Genomic DNA, 21,875 nt, shown 5'->3' with positions numbered 1-21,875 from the left:
GAGTTGCGTGTAGTTTTACACTGCGCTGGTGGGTGTCGTTGTCACCATGGGCCAGTGTTGGAAAGGCAATGTGTTGAAGCGTATGAGTGCTCCTCTGTCCCGGAGACAACTCGGTGGAGGTGGTCCTCCGAGTTGCATTCTGGGAGATGGTATTTATGGGACAGACGCCATGTTTAGGGGTCTTCTTTCCATCCACCTGCTGGCCCTCCTGGCCGACAGGTATGCATTAGGAATACCACCTCGTGGTCCTCTGTTCCAGGGGCCCACGTCGCTGCGGCATGTGGGTGGGCCCAGAAGCCTGTCTGGGGCCTACCACAGCAGCAGAGGAATGGTCCTGGGCTGTCTATCCTGAGAGAAGAAGTTGGACAACTGAGGAGATCCCAGGGGAGGACCCGTCATGGAAGGATCATGCAGAGTGCTGGTCTGGAGAGGGGCTTGGTGACTCAGTTGGAGGACGTATCCTGAAGTAATCTTACTGCATAGTACTGCCGGGTTGGCTTAAAGGTTCAAGTGCTGTGTCTGATATTCATCGTAAACCATTACATCCTGTGGCAGAGGATCGTACCGGTTCTGTTCCAAACAAGTCTGTGGCACAGACTTTTGTTCGTGCTGCGTACTGGCTGCTAGGCAAGTGAGAGAGGCCTATCCAGGCGGGTAAAGATTGAATCCCACAAGGGGAGTGCATTCAACTACAAGTGTTCAATTCCTAATAATGTACTAAAGAATACTACGAAAAGGTATTTGAGCTTCCCTGCAACTTTGCTTCTACCTCTTTCCTGCTACTTCCTTTATTACCTGTTCATTAAAGCATTGGAAAAGATACTCAAGTGTTTGGTGCCTACATTGTCCGGAGGTAAACTCAATGGGACCCTAGACCCGGTGCCGGTGAAACAGAGGTGGCGAAAGTGAAGGTAACAGCCCGCTTTAAACCAGCAGCTCCACCAAGAGTTATTGCTACACACCTCTAATTTATTTAAAGGAGAAGTACAGTCAAAGCCCGTTTGGCTATACCTCCTATGGAGTGCAGTTCATTCTGCATTCCTGTGACCACTATTCAGCAGACAGCGGGCTGAAGCCCACTGTCGACTGACATCACAGAGTCAGTCCAGGCTGGGACAAGAATAAAGTCGGGATCTGCCCACCACCCTGGACCGACACCTGGCTCACCCTCTCAGCGAGCTGCTGAGAGCCTGAGCCAGCCGCTCCACAGCCCAGTGCTCCAGTGAGCTTTCTTAAGATACTGTAAGTCAATCTCGAAATGAGGTCCCCCATATCACGCATTTATGGGCTTCCTAAATCGACATGCTGCTTACTTCAGAGTTTTGGTGTGAACGAAAGTACTTTCTAAGTTCCAATTCCACTGCTGCTTTCGTCTGAGAATCCTGAAGAAGGGACTCATTCAATCGCCATTTGCAAGCTTTGTGAGATTTGAGATTTGCGATTTGCGATTTATACGAACTTTGATGGCCACTGAAGAGTGATCCGAAACTAGGTAGTCAGGATCATTGCCATTTGTACCCTATGAATGTCTGTATGCTTTATCAGAAATCAATCCTGGAATATGAGTTATGCACTGGCGAGAAGTAGAAATAGTCTCTTTCCAATGGATTTAGGATATGCCAGATGTCGACCAATTGCTCGACTTGAAGGATCATTTTAAAGTGGCGTAAAAAGGCATAAGAGTGATGAGATGTCCTACTGGACACATCCAACAACAGATCAGGAGCCACGTTAAAATCGCCACCTACGATCAAAACGCCCTCTGAGAAAGAGGATAGAGCCTCCAAACAGTGCTCCACACAGGAAATCTTCTTTACATTTGGAGGGTATAAATGATAAAGTGTCACCAACTCTCCCTCCAATTCTCCTTTCAGGAAGAGGTAATGGCCCTGGTCATCCATTAACAAGTCTCTAAGTGACCAAGAAGCTGCCCTTAAGGACACAATGCTAACTCCCCTAGACTTTGCAGCTGGGGAAGTGCTGTGGTATGCCAGGGGAAATCGGGTGATATGCAGGTTGTGATGTTTGGTCATCTGAAAATGCATCTCCTGTAAAAATGCCACTGTGGCTCTACATCTCCACAGATCTCCAAGCACCGTGAATGCTTTTCACAGGCCTCGTACGATCCAAGAAACAAATTTAAGCGGTAATTTAGGTATGTTGCGGCAGGAGGAAGTGCCAGCAGGCTGCATATCAACTGCTGGATCAATAGGCTAAACTGGCGAGTCGGGCACAGCCATACCTGTAAACAAGGTGGGGGGGGGGTGAGAAAATATTATATATAAAAAATAAAAAGAAGGGAGGGGAGTTCCTGTTCGGTAGGAACTAAGTCGGAGCCAGGATATGGGGTCAGCAAAAAATAACAGAAAACTGTAGCTGAACTCTAGAAAAATTCTCCACGGTGGCTGAACCCAAAGTGGACTGTCCTATTTGGGGTAACAAAAAACTTAGGCAGCGTGAGAGTGAGAGGCTGGGTATTTGATTCCTCCCACCTGCTGCTCGAAGAAGCTTCAAGAATGTAGGGCAGAGAGAGTCAAATGATCAGTATGAATATTTATCAAGCCCCAGCTAATCCCTGAAAGGAGGCTTCCAGAAGGTAGATGGGGTGGTGATATTTGGGGGGCCCTGCCAGATTATTCTTTCCTCTGGTGGGAGGTAGACATGTGCAGTGCCGGAAAATTAGTTTTTTTTTTCATTTTTGTTTCATTCGGGTTTTTTTGTTTTGTTTTTTTTTGTTTTTTGGATCATTCAATATGATCAATATTCGTTATTTCAAATAAATTCGTAACTTTGGATGAATTCGAATTCGTTACGTGCCATTGGTTTAGATGCAGTATTCGTTATTTTGATAATTTATAATAATTCGAAAGAATGAAAATCCAAAAGAACGAAAATCCAAAAATAAAAACGAAAATCCAAAAATTTGAAAGAATGAAAATCCGAAAATAAAAACGAAAATCCAAAAATTTGAAATTCTGAAAGAACAAAAAACAATCGGAAAATTTCTATTTTAATTAAAATATTAAGTTTATTAACCATTATTATAGTTTTTTTTTATTTTTATTTATTAATAATAATAAATAATAATAAAAACTATATTAATAGTTATAAACTATTCAGTTATAGGTATTGGAATTAAAATTTGGCTGTTAGTGAACGTAACGAATACGAATTTCTCTGAAGTTACGAATTATCCGAAATAATGAATGCTGCATCTAAATGAATGGAACGTAATAAATTAATAATAATAAAAACTATAATAATAGTTATAAGCTATTAAATTATAGGTACTGGAATTTCCTTTCACATTTGTCTGTTAGTGAATGTAATGAATACGAATTTATCCAACGTTACTAATTATCTGGTATTTGTTACTTTGAATAATTCATAACTTTGGATAAATTTGTAATACCTATAATTTAATCGTTTATAACTATTATTATAATTTTTTTTATTTTTATTTACTATTAATAAATAATAATTAAAAAAACTATAATAATGGTTAATAAACATAATATTTCAATTATAATAGAAATTGACGGAATGTTTTTTGTTCTTTCGGATTTTTGTTCTTATTTTCGGATTTTCATTTTTTTAAATTTTTGTTCTTTCTGATTTTCAAATTTTCGGATTTTTCATTTTTATTTTCTGATTTTATTACTTTCAGATTTTTGGATTTTTTTGTTCTTTTAGAAAACATGTTTCCAAAAAAATTTGTTTAACGGTCTTTCGTTAATTCGGACATTTCTAAATTAATGAATATGCCGAATTTTGATGAAAAACGAAACAAATAGCACATGTCTACTGGGAGGGTTCCAGTTCTCCTTGGGGCTGCTGCCTAAAGAGAAACAAAAAATTGCAGGCTGGGCCCCAGCAGGAGCTGGGCTGACGGTCTGGAGAAGATTGCTGATGGATTTTTGCTGGAGGGCACTGTCCTGAAGTCTTGGCCTGGAGAAGGATCTTTTTCTCTCTCACTGAGGATCTACAGGTGGACACAGTGAGTAAGACCCGATTTAGGACTTTAGTGTGGGCCTGCTCCTATAAGGGCTTTCTGCTAAAAAGTTTGTCCTTCCATGGATTTCTATTATCATTTTGGAGTATCCTGTGACCCTCAACCCCTCTCCTGTTCTTCAGCAATACAATTCTAAAAAGACACGTGTATCAAACACAAGGCCCATGTGCTGAATCCGGCCCGCCAGACCATTATATGTGGCCCTCGCACCTCTCTTGCAGATGTGGTACCTCCCTTGTCTCCACCCCTGCCTTGTCTAAGCAGTCAGCAGCAGAGAGGAGGACAGAATTCCTACAGACTCTGTGCCTCTCTGTGCAGGTGCAGAACATCCTCGCCTCCGGCACCCCTGGTCTCAGAATCCAGCAGACCCCAGCAGCTGACACCAAACCTCCTCTGGTCCTCCTCCAGACCCTGCACTTTCTGCTTCTCAGCTCTGCCCCCAGCTTCCTTCCAGCAGCAACACAAGGGTGGGGGACTATTGACTTCTAATGGTGGGGTGGACTCTTGACATTTGATGTAAAGGGAGGGTGGGGTGCTCTGGACATCTAGACTTACAGATACAACTGGCCCTTTCAGGGCAACCATAATGCCTACATGGCTCACGATGGAATTGAGTTTGACCCCCCCCCCCCCGACCTAGACTGAGCCATTATTGTTGCGTCGTCTGTTGCTTACAGCCTCTTTGCTACTTAGGGCATGTGACAGACCCAACTGGGAAGGGGGCTTTTGGAGGGGACTAGGGGCTAGCCTTCTACCCACTAATTATGGTCCATGGAGGAGACCAGGGATTTTGTCTGCTTCTCCCGGTCAGAGCATGGAAAAGAGCTCAGTTCAGCCTCTGATTACATGGAGAGAGAAGATCATTCTCTAATGATGGACAACAGTGATGAATGCTGAGAGCGAGGCTTGGATAAATTCTCTGAATAAAGACAATAAGGCTTCCTTTCTTAAGTGGATGGAAAGATGTGATGTTAATCTTGTACAGGTTAATAGTCATAGGAAATATGGTGGCCCTCCTGTAGACTGGGTTGGAGAAGCTTCACTTGGGGCAGAAATATTTATCAACAATCTCCCCCAAGAAATCTATGAAGATAATTAAAGTGGAGTTCCACTGAAAAAAATAAAATTAAAAGTCAGCAGTTACAAATACTGCAGATGCTGACTTTTAATATATGGACACTTACCTGTCCAGGGCGCCCATGATGTCAGCACCCGAAGCCGATCTGTCCTTCGACTCTCGGGTGGCGACGCTGCCATCTTCGGTAAGGGAATCAGGAAGTGAAGCCTTGCGACTTCACTTCCTGGTTTCCTTCTGTGCATGCGCGAGTTACTCTGCGCTATCTCACTGGTCCCTGTTGTTTTCTGGGACCCGTGTGTCTCCCAGAAGACAGCGGGGGGCCGGACATGACATAGATCGCCGCAGATACTGCGGCAATCTATGCCCGGAAGTGGGAGCAAATACCTGTATTAGACAGGTATCTGCTCCCCCTAAAAGATGCCAAATGTAACACTGGAGGGGGGGAGGATTCCGAAATTCCAGAAGTTCCATTTTTGGGTGGAACTCCGCTTTGAATCCACTTTTCCAAATTGCTGGAACATTGTATGAGTTTTGTCTTATGATGACGTGTCTAGTGGACAGATTACACAAGTGAAAGCTGGTTAATGAGATGTGGACAGCCCTGGGTCTACTTTCTAGGGGTACTGGTGCTGAACTGTCTGGTTTAGCAGTGACCTGAGTCACCTAGGCTTGTCTAGGTGACTGACTAATTATTATTTAGCATACTGTTTAATTAGATTACTGTTTATGCTGACTGTTCATTAGATGTACTGTTAGATGTACTAATGAGATTACTGTTTATAGTTTGCGTTGTTTAGGGTAATGTGGTATATATTCTGTGTGAATCTATAATAAAGTCACTCCCCGTTTGCACCTAAGCTAGTGTGGTCTAGTTCTTGGGTGCAATGCTCAGCTATAATACATAGTTCCTGGTTCCAGAGTGGAGGAAGCTGTATCTTGGCAGAGACACCCAGGCTGGGTCCTAGGCGGTCTGTCACAGGGCACACCTGTATATTTCCAGTGGCTTGAGTGCTACATACAGTTAACTCATCTACATACGTTTTGTGTTCTACTCACTTGTCAGTTTTTAAGACCACAGATGGATTAGGACTTAAAACAAGGATAGTCCCCCAAAATGACTATATATACACTATATTGTGTGTGTGTGTGTGTGTATATATATATATATATATATATATATATATATATATATATATATATATATATACGCCGCTCCGCTAGTTTGCATAATCCATCTAAGAATCATTCTTTGTGTGTGGTTGTGCACTGTGCAGGGTGTCAGACTAACAGGTTTCTATTAGGTCTGCAATTTTTTTTACAAGCATGTGATTAGAGCCTGAGGCTTAAATTGCCTTCTTTTATGTTGTCCTTGTGCCTGAGGCTTAAATTGCCTTCTTTTATGTTGTCCTTGTACCTGAGGCTTAAATTGCCTTCTTTTATATTGTCCTTGTGCCTGAGGCTTTAATTACCTTCTTTTATGTTGTCTTTGTGCCTGAGGCTTAAATTGCCTTCTTTTATGTTGTCCTTGTGCTCTGCGCCCCGAACCCTCCCACTTTGTGACCTTAGCAAATCAATATTCGCCATCAGCTTCCGGCTTCTTGTCGCGGCCAATCAGGACAGGAGGCTGAAGATTTGAAACCAGGAAAGAAGACCGGGTAACACAGAAGCCACAGCACTGGGCATCAGGAGTTTGTAGGATGAGTGCGGACCTGGAGGGGTTTGTTCATGGCACCAGCCCCCCCCAAAAAAAAAAATATTTTTAGCACCAGCCGTCACTGAGTATATATGTTGAATTGAAATGTATAGTCCCCTTTTCTTCCTCTTTTTCTTTTGTTTGTACACTATAGTTTAGCAATGTGGTTACAGAGCACGAGCTCAGTAATTTAGTCCCCATGCGATGTGTTATTATATTTATTTTTAATGTTAAAAATAAAACATAATGACTCCCATAAAAATACACTCTAAATAAATAAATATATTACTGCAAGATATATAGTTTAATTGTACAGCTCCACATAAGTGATCTCTTAAGGAACCCATTAGAGAATACCAATGTATTTTAACTAGTCTGGGAACCTCAAACCTTCAGAGCAAATTTACATTTTTTTTTTTTTTTGGTACATATAACAAGATTATCTGTTATCTGGGTTTTTGTTTCATTTTTACAACTTGTTCTAAATGTTTTTATCCTCTGTTCTCTATTGTACAGGAGATGTTAACAAAGGGATCCACAATTCAACAATAATTTATCCTAATTTATTAAAACAGATTTTTCTACAGTGTAAAGCTTTACCATCTGGATTGTAAGTTTTCTTATTTTTGCTTTTACCATATCTATGAGTTTTTACTGTATCTATGGAATATATTAGAAATATTTGCCCAAATTAATGATGGTTAAAGGAGCGTACATGTAAAACAAAATTAACCAATGAAACGTAATACAATAAAAAATGTATTTCAAAATGCACAATTCTATTATTAGGTTAAAAGGTACTGTATATACAGCATTACTTAGGCTAGACTTTTTCTATTAAATTAATATTTGCCTACCTTAAAGTATCGATTTTGATGTAAGTGAATGGGCACGTGCCCTTGGTACAGCTTTATGAGGTAGGGGCACACTACGAGCTTGCTACACAGCACCTTTTCCACCTCTCCTCTGGATTCTCCAGCTGTTGCCTTGCCCAGAATCGGCAATCTCTCTTACAGCAGGGAGAATATGCAACTGGACTGCGGGCAGCACAGAGAGCAGCGGGAACAGGCTCCCATCACTAACCCTCCGGACACTGCCAGGAGCTTCTTTGTGTGTACTGCTTCAGATATACCACCTCACTCCATTCACCTTCCATGGGGTGAGTTGAGAGGGCAGCTGTCTGCATTCCTCCTGGCGGGGGGTCTCCTTCTCCTGGAGGGAGTTGTGGAGGGGGGGCCTGTATTTGGGTCCCCTCTGATCACCCACCTGCACTCCTCCTGGCCAGGGATCTCCTTTAACCGGATAAAGGGGAAGGGAGGTGGGTTCCTGTACTCAGAATGCAGGTCCCTTCTGATCACCTTGCTGCACTTATTCTGAATGAGGATCTCCATCTACTTGAGGGGAGTCAATATCCCTGTATGGGAGGGAAGGGTCCCTTCTGATCACTGCTTGTACTCCTTGATGGTGGGAAATCTCTGAATATATCCCATGTACACCTGGAGGTGTGGGGGAGCTCTCCCTGTACTCCAATTGGGGATTTCAGATTACTGCCTGTTCTCGTGGATGGGTGTCCCTGATTACTTCTTCATTAAAGCAGGCCGTGGTTACTTGTAGACCCTAATTAGTAGTTAAACTTTATAGGGAGGGCTTTGGTCTTGTTACTTGTGAGCTCTCAGCATTAAGTTATCACAGCCTGACTGGCCAGGATATTTTACCTGTTCACTCATAGGGGTCTCTCCAGTCCTGTAGTCCAGTGTTGGGGTCTCTGGGTGGCCTTTACAATCTCAGTATGGGAGGTCAAATTATTGCCCCCAGGCAGTTGTGCAGGGTCCTTCCTATCCCTTTCACACCAGCCTCTGTTAGCATTACTAAAGACAGTCCTTTTTTTATCTCCTCCTCCTCCCCATGCACAGACATGCTGGTGGGGCAGACACCGGATACATAATAAAACTGCTATATATGATCCATGTGTCCTTTTACGTACAGATCCTATAGGGACACAATGAGATTGCTGTGGGCTTTGGATTATTGCTATGGGCTGTATATGATCCATGTGTCCTTTTACACATATTTCCTATAGGGGTACATGATAACAATGCTTTGGGCTTGTTCAATTAGGGCCAGGAAGGTGGAAGCAGGAAAGGCCCAAGCCTTGGATGCAATGTTATTATGTAGAAGGGGTAGTAAGTGCACTGGGAGTTTGCAGCAGCTCTATGCTCCTCCTGCCTCACTGACAGGAGTAACAGCAGTGTCTTTCCTGTCAGAAGGAATAGCAGCTTTTATAGCTCCTAAAAAATCAATGCCGAAGCAAGTATACATTTTCCCCTGTTAGCTCCATACTTTGCCATGGGACAGAATGTGCACTGCTAATAAACTCTTCAGTTCACTGTGGTGTGCCACAACCATTGACACTTTTTTAACATATGCCATAACCATTACATAGGTTTCAGCTTGGAGCTGCACACACTACCTCACCGGAGCGGGCACAGTTTGACATCTTTGCCCTGGGCACCAGATAACCTTATCTTTTTGCAGGTCCAAATTAAGGCCCGCTGACAAAACAAGACTACCACCAGATATAGGAATTCAGCGAACAAATCATCCAGGTGTACCCAACGAATGTTAAAAGTTTACCCAAAAGTCATATTTTTGTTAAATGCTGAGACTGGTGCACCTCAGTCAGCCCCCGTCTTCTTATTTGCTATTCCAACAATATGGCTTCCATAGATCCTGGTTCTTTTCCTGTTAACTTTGGCTTTTCCATCCGCCTTTGTGTGTTCCAGCTCTTCCTGCTACATTCTCCATAATATGAATTAAATACACATGTTACAGGGAGAGTTTTAATCCCTCAGCAGGTATGCAGATTCAGAAAGTCAGAAGCAGAATTTACCTCTCAAATATCAGTTGTAGGTGGGCTGACCTTTTATGCTACCTTTAGTGCCGGTTCACACAGGGGCAACTTGTCAGGGGACCTAGCCGCCTGACAAGTCGCCTCCCGTTCTGTACAATGGAACCATTCTAATAGGAGCGACGCAAGTCGCACCGACTTAGAAAAAGGTTCCTGTACAACTTTGGGGGCGACTTGGGGCGACTTGCATAGACTTCTATACAGAAGTCGTTTTGCAAGTCGCCGTGGCAGTCGTGTGTAGGTCGCCTCGGTGAGGCGACCTGCAAGTCGTGCTGCCCCTGTGTGAACCGGGGCTTAGACTTCAGGTATGCCTACATGTATGCATACAAAATATTGGAGATCTTCTGTTAATTGTATCTTTAGGCACCTTAACAATGAAAAATTAAACCAATAAGAAGGAAGGCTGGGTACACTGAATTAATGATTTATTTTAGAGGCTAATAATTATTTTCTTTTCAATAGGTTTCATTATCAAAAGTAAGAGTACAATTTGTTATCACAGGTAAAGAAATTACAGTGACAATAATAGCAGGTATAGTGTGCTGCCCGCTAGAGTTTAAAAATCGGGGTGCTGGTGTCCTTTCACTTATCCAGAAGTGCTGACATGTGTGTAGAAAATGTGAGACACTTCTCACCTGGTGCATATAAGTGTAGGTAATGGCCACAGGGGGCGAGGCCAGTGGCGCGGCACTGGCTGAGACCATTACCTACACTTATATGGACCAGGCTGGGTGTGCAGCATCCCACATTTTCTACACACATGTTGTCAGTTTTCAATCAGAGTGGGGTATGGGAAAGGATCAGAAAGGAGGGGGATGGGGCGGAATGAGTGTCACAGAATAACAATGGAGAGTTCTAGGTCACAAAAAACGGGTGGGATTTTAGGTCTATTAATCATCGGTCAAAGTCTGTAAGCAAAAAGTGTGAGATGTGTGAGTCCCAGGTTTCCTTGAATTTTTTTTTTTTAGTTTCTATATTTTTATTTTAACAAAAGGAAAATGAACAGCCTCTTCCATAATTAACATACATCACCTGTATATAAGCAACCAACAACATATCATCAAATTCAATATTGTTTAACCTTCATGTTGAATCTTGGGGAATATCAAAGACAGGAATTATCTCCATCTATATTCCACTTTCCAAAATGCTAACCAAACCTGGTCAGGGGGGAACGCAACCCCTGATTCAGGACCGGAGCACAGCAACTACCCCCCTTAATGTTCCAGACATAGCAGCTAATATCCGACTATTCCCCTCCTTTCCTTTTTCTGCCCCCTCTCCCCCCACCTTAAAAGGAAAAAAAAAAACACCTAAACCTAGAAGGAGAACCCCCCCTAATTCCACCACCCTCCTCCCCCCCATCCCCAAAAGGCTCCCCTCCTCTCGATTTAAGTTATACTAAAGGACCCATGTCCTCCTCCCTCATCTCCTGGGGGTCACATCAGTAAGTTTTCTTCCTTCCTCTGAAGAAACAAAAAGATTCCATGGCGACCATGTTTGCATATAGATTTCTCGTTTTTGTCGAGACGTCCAGACTAGATCTTCCATTCGGTTTACTTTCTCTACCATCCTAAGCCACATTCCCACTGTGGGGGGCTGTGTCTGTTTCCAAGTAAGGGGGATACAGGATTTGGCTGCATTCAATAAGTGGCACAAGATGGACTTCCTGTATAGCTGGGATTTCGGATAAATGCAATAGGAAGAAGGCCAGGTCTTTCAGGTTTTCAATATTGCTGAATTTTTGCCTGATCTCCCGAACCTCTTTCCAAAATTTCCTAATTCTAGGGCAGGACCAAAAAATTTGTTCTAGAGTCCCCTGTTCTCTCTGACAGCGCCAGCAACCATCCTGTATGTTCGGAAAGCATTTGTGAAGTATAGCTGGGGTTCTGTACCAATGGAAGATGATCTTATAATTTGTTTCCTGCATTTTCGTACAGGTTGCTGTTTTAAATATGGAATGTATTATATTGGTACTTTGACCTGCCGAGAAGGTTCTACCCAAATCCAGTTCCCATTTTCGTAAAAAAGGCAACTGGTAATTCTCCATTGGTTTGACCAATAATGCATACATCTTAGAGAACGTATGCAAAAGTGGTCCTTTTCCGTACAATACTTCTCAAATGGCAGCAGGCTGCGGTCCAAGGATTCAGGAGGATCCATAGTATGTAAGAAATGTCTTAATTGTACCGCCTGCCAAAAGTCTAATTGAAAAAGGCCATTTCTGTCTGTCAGTTCCTGAACCATAGGCCAACATCCTGCTCTTAAAAAATGCAAGCCTGATATAATCCCCGCTTTATCAATATGTTAAAGGATCCCTTCCGTAGACCTAAAATGAATTATGGGTTCCCCAGAACAGGGACCAGGGGTGAATCCCTTAAGCATAGCAAACCCTTGGCAAAAAGATTATTGCATATTCGTAATGTTGGTCCTATAGTTGGGTGTGACTTGGTCATGGATGGGAGATCACTGAAGCACCATGGTGCCCTATGCAGTAACTCTCTACTCTGTGCTTGTTCTAATCTTGGCCAGATTTTTAAATCCCCATGTCGGCACCAGACGATCATTCGACTTACTAGGGCTGCCCAGGCATGTACTGGCCATTGGGACTACAGGGAGTTTCCCGGTGGGCCGATGGCTCAGTGGGCCGATTTCAGTGACAGTGGACCGCTGCCTCCCTCCAGTCCTCTGTCCCCCCCGCAGTGCTCACCTCCTCTCCCTGGCTAGTTATGCAGCGTGCCTGAATACAGACATGATGCTCAGGAGTCAACACTTAGAAGCTCATCATACGATCTGGAAGGAGGGCGGCCTCACTTTCCTGCCTAATCTTGTTCCATTGGGGGGGGGGGGGCCAAACTGATTCTTTGCCCCAGGTGAAATAATGTCTAGCTTCCCCACTGGTACTGCCTATAAGAGAAATAATGTAGAACGGCTAATAGCTGGGGGGGGGGGCTTGGGTGGCAAGCCGGCATGGGAGAGACCTGTCAAAGTGGGCCAGTCTGGGTGAAGTCCAGGGCCAAATTTTTGTCCCAGTCCAGCCCTGGGGCTGCCTGATAACATTTGTACATATCGGGGCTCGCTAGCCCCCCTTGTTGTTTTGGCAATGTCAAGAGTGTCCTTCTAATCCTTGGGTGTCTATGTGCCCAAAAGATATAGGAACTTTGGCAAGATGTTAATTTTTATTATACTGCTCCTTCCAAACCTAGAATGAAGTCCCTTATGCCATCCCTCCAGCAGATCTCGCACCCTACATAACAATGGCAAAAAATTAAGCTCATACATACGCGATGGGTCTGCAGGAATGGAAGTCCCCAAATACCTCAGGGACTGGTCCGTCCATTTAAAATTGTGGTTTAACTTCATTAATTTTACAGTTTCACTAAGAACCGCTGCCACCAAAGCTTCAGATTTAGAAAAATGTATCTTAAAGAAAGACAATGCACTGTATAACTCTATTTCCCTGAAGAGATTTGGGAGAGAAATCATTGGATTGGTCAATGAGAAAAGCATATCATCTGCGTATGCTGACACTTTGTATTGTGTTCCTTCCACCATTATCCCTGAATATCCATGTTCAGCCGGACTCTACACAGAAATGGCTTGAGAGACAGGGCAAACAATAAAGGAGACAGTGGGTATCCCTGCCTTGTCCCATTTGTGAACGTGAAGGAAGGAGATAAAGCTCCGTTTACCTTGACTTGGGTTGTAGACCCATTATAAATACTTGCGATCCATTTGAACATTTTTTCTCTTAATCCTATATGTCGTAGAACAGCAAACATGCACCCCCAGGCAACTCGATCAACAGCCTTCTCTGAGTCAGTTCCAAGGAACACACATGAGATCTTGGTCGAGTTGGCTATATAAACCAAATTCAAGGCTTTGATGGTATTGTCTTGGGCTTCTCTTGTTGGGACGAATCCCAATTGGTCCTGATGGATCAAGGTTGGCAATTGTTGTTGTAACCTTAAAGCTATGATCTTACTGAAAAATTACTGTAACTTCCACATTGCTTAGGATCTTTACCTTCTTTTGGTATCACCGAAATCATGGCTTTCAAGGATTGTAAATGGAAGTTAGTTGTATCTCCCAGTCCATTCAGCATCTTAACTAGATACGGCCCCAAAATGGGTAATAAGAGCTTATAGTACTGAACTGTGAAACCATCTGGTCTTGGTGCCTTTCCCATCTTTGCTGTTTTTATTACAGTTTGTAGTTCTTCTAGTGTAGTTGGTGATTCAAACTCCTCCTGTGTGATAGTTGTCAGACTTGGCATTCCACATGATGCCAAATAATCCTCCATCTCCGATTGGTCTGGTACATCCAAATTCAAATTATAAAGTGAGGAGTAGAAATCACCAAACACCTCAGCAATTTGTTTAGGTAATTTAATTTCTTCTCCCTTGGTATTTAAAATTGAAGGAACGTACGTCGTTGAATGTAGCTCGCGCAAGGCTCTCGCAAGTTGTCTACCGCATTTGTTACCGGACTCATAACTACATTTACGTCCTACTTGAAGTGCCATTTTAGCTCTGTACTGGAGTAAATCAATCACTTGTCTACGGGTACTTAAGAGTTCTTGTTCTATTTCTATAGTAGGGGCATGTTTGTGTCGTGCCTCTAGTCGATGGATATTTGACAACATCATTGATAATTTTATATTCATCTTTTTGCAGGTCCAAATTAAGGCCCACTGACAAAACAAGACTACCACCAGATATAGGAATTCAGCAAACAAATCATCCTGGTGCACCCAACGAATTAAAATTTACCCAAAAGTCATATTTTTGTTAAATGCTGAGACTGGTGCACCTTTGTCAGCCCCCATTTTCTTATTTGCAATTCCAACAATATGGCTTCCATAGATCCTGGTTCTTTTCCTGTTAACTTTGGCTTTTCCATCCGCCTTTGTGTGTTCCAGCTCTTCCTGCTATATTCTCCATAATATGAATTAAATACACATTTTACAGGGAGAGTTTTAATCCCTCAGCAGGTATGCAGATTCAGAAAGTCAGCAGCGGAATATACCTCTCAAATATCAGTTGTAGGTGGGCTGACCTTTTATGCTACCTTTAGACTTCAGGTATGCCTACATGTACAATTAGGGGGGTGAACAAAAATGGAGATCTTCTTTTAAATGGAGATCTTTAGGCACCTTAACAATTAAAAATTAAACCAATAAGAATGAAGGCTGGGTACACTGAATTAATGCTTTATTTATTTTAATGCTTTATGAGACCATTACCTACACTTATATGCACCAGGCTGGGTGAGCAGCATCCCACATTTTCTACACACATGTTGTCAGTTTTCAATCAGAGTGGGGTATGGGAAAGGATCAGAAAGGAGGGGGATGGGGCGGAATGAGTGTCACAGAATAACAATGGAGAGTGCCATGTCACAAAGAATGGGTGGGGTTTAGGTCTATTAATCATCGGTTAAAGTCTGTCAGCAAAAAGTGTGAGATGCGTGAGTCCCAGGTTTCCTTGAATTTATGCATTGAGTCAATTAGATTCATGTTAACTTGTCATTGGAAAATGTGTTGTGAACTATGGCCTTAATTTCAGACAGTAAAAAGGTGGTGCATTGCCATGCTTTTGCAATAATTTGTTTAGTGGCTGTCAGGACATCATGAGTCTGAATTGATGTTTTGTGAGTCCATCCAGTTTAAGGTTGAGTAGAGCTTCACCTGAGTTCATGGGTATTGTGGTGTCTAATAGTAACGTTAATATGTTGTATGTATGTTTAAACAGAGATTTTGGGACTTTTAGACAAGTCCACCATTTGCGTAAATACATTCCCTGTTCTGGACAACCTCGGAAGAATTGCGCTATACAGCCTGGGTGTCATGGTTATGCAATAGAGTTTGTCGATCAACCTACCTGTCTCCATGTGTTCATCTCTAGAGACCACCTGCCCCTCACCTGACTGCTTTTGTAACCTCTCCTCTAAGCATTCCTCTCCTCTAAGCATTCCTATCAGGGAACCCTATATTAACCTGTGCACTGCAAGCCAGCAGTGCTGATCAACCATTGTGTGTTAGCCTCTGTGTGTACTTGCTGTGTTTCCTACATCTGATTCCTGTTACCGACTTTGGCCTGTTCTTAGCTATTAAAGGCTCTGGTGAACACCTGCTGGCTCTTAGACTCCACGCCCTGGGGAATCTATGCTCTAGCTCCCAGTGGGATCTGTGTCAGTGATCCAGTAGACCTGCTTCCTGAACCTTCCAGGGATCTATCCGCAGCAGTCAGTCCTAGGGTCCACTACCTAGCGGTGCACTTCTGACTCCTACAGAGTGCATCTGTCACCTAGCCTCAAGGTGACCTGACAGTTTCATCAGCCATGGACCCGGCTGATGTGCCGCTACCCGCAGATGATCCGCTGCAGGGCTTAGTTCGCAGACTTGAGACCCAGGAATCCCATCAGACCCAAGTGATGCGATTCCTTCAGGATTTGGCATCCCGTTTTGAACAGGTTCAGGCCTCATAAGGACCCCCGTTTCAACAACCTCAACCGCTATCTGCTGCTGCACCTATCGCACCAGTCGCAGCCACACATTCATTACAACTGCCCGTTTCTCTGGGGACTCAAAGGCTGGCAGGGGGTTCCTTAGCCAGTGCATGATTCATTTTGAACTTCAGCCCCAAAATTTCCTGTCCGATCGGGCGAAAGTAGCCTATATTATATCCCTTCTGTCCGGCAAGGCGCTAGCTTGGGCTGCCCCTCTGTGGGAACTGAATGATCCAGTGGTTTCTAGCCTGTCTGATTTCTTGAAACGTTTTCGAAATATCTTCGAGGAACCGGGTCGTGTCTCCTCAGCGGCTAGCGCTCTTTTACGTCTCCGTCAAGAGTCCGCTTCTGTGGGACAGTATGCTCTTCAGTTCCGTATCCTAACAGCTGAATTGAGCTGGAATAATGAGGCCCTACTTGCAACCTTTTTACATGGCCTCTCTGATAGAGTGAAAGATGAATCAGCAGGAAGATCCCTTCCTGCTGATCTGGATGGTGTCATCACCTTGTGTAACCAGATCGATATTCGCTTTCAGGAGAGGGCCCTGGAAAAAAGATGCCAGCACTCCCCGTTCCTTAGACAGCTTGAGCTCCCAGTCCCTTCTCTTCGATCCGAGGAGCACCCCCTGCCCGCTGAGGAACCTATGCAGCTGGGCTGGACCAAGTTGTCTCCTGAAGAACACGCTAGGCGTAGAACTCTGGGCCTGTGCCTCTACTGTAGGGCCAAAGGTAATTTTCGTGACACTTGTTCTCTTCGTCCGGAAAAACGATCGGGGCTAATACATCTGGAAGGTGGAGTATTAGACCCTGAAGTATCACCTTCACCTTCTCGTCTTCTTCTTTCTGTGTTCCTTCATGTCGGCGCTTCCTCTCGTTCGGTCTCGGCACATCTGGATTCCGGAGCCGCTGGCAATTTCATGGACTGGGGAACTGCGTCTTCCATGAGACTTACCCTTTTGCCCCTTACAACGCCATTGGTGGTCTTGGCGATTGATGGCACTGTTCTCCCAGGGGGCCCTATCCGCTTCCAGACCCTCCCTGTTAAGATGTCGGTAGTGACACTCCACCAGGAGTGGATATCCTTCCTTGTCTTACCTAAGGCTTCGTCTCCTATCATATTAGGTCTTCCTTGGTTACGGCTCCATTCTCCACATGTTGACTGGACTGCTGGACAGATCTTGACTTGGGGTTCCTCCTGTTCCTCCTCCTGCCTACTCAAGGTTACCCCAAAAGAGAATCCTCCTGTTGCCACCATCATAGTATCTTCTGCTCTACCTGGTGCGTATAGCGATCTATGGAATGTCTCCTGCAATAGTCCGGCTGAGGCACTCTCTGGGTCGTGTGGCACTCTGGATGAGAAGCCTACCTGTGAACCTGAGCCGATCAGTCACTCCAGTTTGCATGGCCATTTCTCTTTGCCTGTCCCTGGACCCCCTTGGACACACACCCAGGCTGACTCGTCCACCAGTTCCACAGTCGCTACGCCCTGCGATGCAATTCTGGTGGTCGCTGCACCTGGCAATGCTGTTCAGTTGGCCTCTGCACCAGTCCAGCCTATGCCCAGTGAGCTTCCTGCTTCTTGTTCAGGACCTTCTGTAACCTGGCCTCACCCTACTGCTACTATGTCCGTTCAAACCTGTTTAAGAGGCTCAATCCATCCTTTGGATAGACTGCCTCATTCGGCCAGGTGGGGTTTTCAATCTTTTGTTCAGGGCTCTCTGTATTCTGTTTGTGTTTCAGCTATCCAGCTTAACTCTTTTGACACGTCACCTTTTAACCAACCTGACCTCAGGGATCCACTGACCTCTACCCAGTCTGATGGTCCTGTGTTGGATGTCCAGCACATCTTTAAGGGTCTGGGGGACCTAGCTCAGATATCTGATGGTCTTCTCGTGCCCTTACCCATTTCTAAAAAGCCTTTAGTCCTCAATAAGTCCTTTCGTCCTCTCCTTACCTCGGTTCCGGTCTCTGAGGATAATCTAAAGTACGAGGTTAGTCAAGTATTGGATTCCCGGCTCCGTAAAGGCATTCTTCAGTACCTTATACATTGGAAAGGGTTTGGTCCTGAGGAGAGGTCTTGGATCACTGCATCTGAGGTCTTTGCTCCTCGTATATTGAGGAGGTTCCATCTGGAGTTTCCCTTTAAGCCTGGGCACAGGCGGGGGAGGGGGAGGTCTCATAAGAGGGGGGGTACTGTCATGGTTATGCAATAGAGTTTGTCGATCAGCCTACCTGTCTCCATGTGTTCATCTCTAGAGACCAGCTGCCCCTCACCTGACTGCTTTTGTAACCTCTCCTCTAAGCATGGCCCCACCCTAGGCCCTATCAGGGAACAATATATTAACCTGTGCACTGCAAGCCAGCCGTGCTGATCAACCATTGTGTGTTAGCCTCTGTGTGTACTTGCTGTGTTTCCTACGTCTGACTCCTGTTACCGACTTTGGCCTGTTCTTAACTATTCCTGTCTGCTCGTGACCCTGACCTTTGGCGTGTCCCTGACCATCCCTGTTTGCCTGTGACCCTGAACCTTGGCATGCACTCTGTTGTCCTTATCTGCTTGTGGCCCCGACCTTGGCTTGTCCCTTACTTCCTTGTTGTTCCAGCCTGCTGCCTCCTTCCTCTTCTCCTGTAGTCTACTGTTAGCGTGAGCTGTGAGACCCTGGGGGCCGTGACCTGGAGCCAGACTGCAGCGCAGTCCATCCTTACCATTAAAGGCTCTGGTGAACACCTGCTGGCTCTTAGACTCCGCGCCCTGGGGAATCTATGCTCTAGCTCCCAGTGGGATCTGTGTCAGTGATCCAGTAGACCTGCTTCCTGAACCTCCCAGGGGTCTATCCGCAGCAGTCAGTCCTAGGGTCCACTACCTAGCGGTGCACTTCTGACTCCTACAGAGTGCATCTGTCACCTAGCCTCAAGGTGACCTGACACTGGGGTAAAGTGGGCAAGCCAAGAAGGGACCCAATACCAATGCTATAGAACTTTATAGTTGGTTTCTAATGCTAAAACATAATGTGAACATGACTAATTTGGTATTTAGGGTCCCTAATCCACTTGTCCATGAAATAATGATGTGGAAGAGATTTGAGATGAGAATTGTACAGCAAAGAGATCAAGCTTGGGGAGTGTGGATTGTCTTGACATTTCTGTTTGAAGGAGTCAAAGATGTCATGTCTGATTGGGGACAAATCATGGTGCTAACAATATTTTTGATTTCTAGATATCGGAACAATTCGGATTTAGAAAGGTTATATGTGGCCGGTAACACTGGGAATGATTTCATCTTGTTAGTGGTAGAAAGGTGGTGGAGTTATGAAAGTTCATGTCTGGTCCATTGTCTGAATGTGTTTGAGGCTTTAAAACCTGGGGTGAAAGAAGGATTTTGAAAAAACGACATCAGGGTAAGTGCCGTGATAGAAGACCACCTGAGTATTTGAGAGTGTCCCAGAGCATCAGAGAATGGACCGATATTGGATTTTGTAGGGTCACTATATAGTGAAGCCACAGCAAAGTATCCATACTTAAGGGATCACAATTGATTGCTTTAGGTGATACCCACAGGGACGTCTCAATGACAGTGTGATAATTGGTTGGTGGAGCTAGTTGGGAGGCCTGATAATAATTTTGTAAGTGTGGAAGACCTAGCCTGCTTTGGATTCTGGGTCGATATAAGAAACATTTTGGCAGTCTAGGTCTCTATTGCAAGCATAGAAATTGCATAATTTACTTTTGTTGATTGCAGAGAATTTACTGGGAGACCCTGGGTGGTAATGAAGCTAATAATTATTAGTAGTAGCCACTGTGTAGACATAATAATATATGTATAGCCAAAACTTTTTTTTTCAGGTGTGGGATTTTTTTGTTCTCTCTGTGTACCATTGGGGAAGTTTCCCCTTACTTCCTTTGCCAGAGATGCAACATGAAGGTAATCTTCCCCTTATCTCTTGTTCTGGGAACAACTCTAAAATGTTGGCTATTCCCTCACTTTCTTTCTTGGTGACAATGGTCACCAGTACAAATAGAATGGAAATGGAAATGGAAATACAGACTGTAATTTGACAAGGTCTAACCCTTTCCCACTTTATCAATTCAAAAAAAAGTTTGCCTAAAAATACACCTAAATTTTATTTGGTTAAACTTGAATGAATTAATTGTAATAATTTGTGTATTTATATTAGTACAGAACAAGCATGATTTAATTTGCATTACCCTTTGTTAATTTTTGGTTATTAAATGTAAACAATGGAATGGAGCTCGTCAATCAAACCTATTCAAAAAAATTCATCCTTCTTGGACTGTCTGATATTCCTTGTTTAAAACCAATCTTGTTTCTGATCTTCTTTATAATGTATATGGTGACATTATCTGGAAATTGTCTTCTCATTATCATGGTGAGACTTAATTCCCGTCTCCAAAACCCCATGTACTTTTTTTTAACTAATCTTGCCATCATTGACATCTGCTTCTCATCAGCAGTGGTGCCCAGAATTCTGGTAAACACCATATCACAGGATAAAACAATATCATTCCTAGGATGTGCGGCCCAGATGTATTTCCATCTGGCTCTTGGAGGTGCAGAGTGCTTAATACTGACTGTCATGGCCTTTGATAGGTATATTGCGATTTGTAAGCCATTACAGTACAATACGATAATGGACAAAAAACTCTGTCTATGTCTGGCCATTGCATCCTGGTTTCTAGGCTTTAATAATTCAATTATCCAAGCAACGTTCACCTTTCAGCTGCCCTTCTGTAAGTCTAATGTCATTGACCACTTTTTCTGTGAGATACCGCCTTTACTTCGGCTCTCCTGCAAGGATATTCATCTCAATCAGGTAGCAGGCATCATTGCAACTACCATCTTTGCATTCGGTACGTTCTTCTTAATTTTTCTGTCCTACCTTTGCATCACATTAACTGTGATAAACATCCATTCTGTAGCAGAAAGAATGAAGGTTTTCTCCACTTGTGTCTCCCATATTGCTGTGGTCTCCCTCTACTATGGTACCATCATGTTCATGCATGTACGACCTCAGTCCAGTTACTTTCCAGAACAGGACAAAGCAGCCTCCATTATCTATACAGTTGTGACTCCAATGGTTAATCCTGTAATATACAGCATAAGAAATAAGGATATCAAAGACAGTATCAGAAAGTCATTAAAGATGATCTAAACCCAAGAACAAATGTAATATATTGCAGCTTATAAGTCTATCTTTATCTTGCCAGAATTCAAATGTCCTTGTAACTTCCTGTGCAATGTACTGATATGAGTATTATTATTATTATACAGGATTTATATAGCACCAACAGTTTGTGCAGCGCTTTACAATATGAGGGCAGACAGTACAGTTACAAAGCAATTTAATACAGGAGGAATCAGAGGGCCCTGCTCGTTAGAGCTTACAATTTAGAAGATATTGTATATCAAATAATGTTATCATTCTTCCAAGCTATCTTATGTGCACTACAGAAGAATGTTCCTTGTGCAATGGAGATGTAGAGTGGAGGAGTGGTTACAGTGCCTTGAAAAAGTTTTCACACCCCTCTAAATTTTTAATATTTTGTCATGTTACAACCAAAATTGTATTATCCCTGACCTGTCTGGTGTGTTCCTTGGCCTTCATGATGCTGTTTGTTCACTAAGGTTCTCTAACAAACTTCTGGGGGCTTCACA

The 21,875-nt window shown here is 43.7% G+C and overlaps 1 protein-coding gene across 1 annotated transcript; it reads left to right on the top strand.

Annotated features, from left to right (window-relative positions):
* The first annotated feature begins 20,445 nt into the window (after positions 1-20,445).
* Positions 20,446-21,372, top strand: LOC141106723 (olfactory receptor 5AS1-like). The gene has a single exon (XM_073597658.1). The coding sequence runs from the start codon at positions 20,446-20,448 to the stop codon at positions 21,370-21,372; it is 927 nt and encodes a 308-aa protein (XP_073453759.1).
* Positions 21,373-21,875: the final 503 nt, after the last annotated feature.

This window comes from Aquarana catesbeiana, linkage group LG08 (genome assembly GCF_042186555.1).
Source record: "Aquarana catesbeiana isolate 2022-GZ linkage group LG08, ASM4218655v1, whole genome shotgun sequence".
NCBI classification, from domain to species: Eukaryota; Metazoa; Chordata; class Amphibia; order Anura; family Ranidae; genus Aquarana; species Aquarana catesbeiana.
Note: the sequence above shows the minus strand (reverse complement) of the source record. Positions and strands in the feature narration are given on the sequence as shown.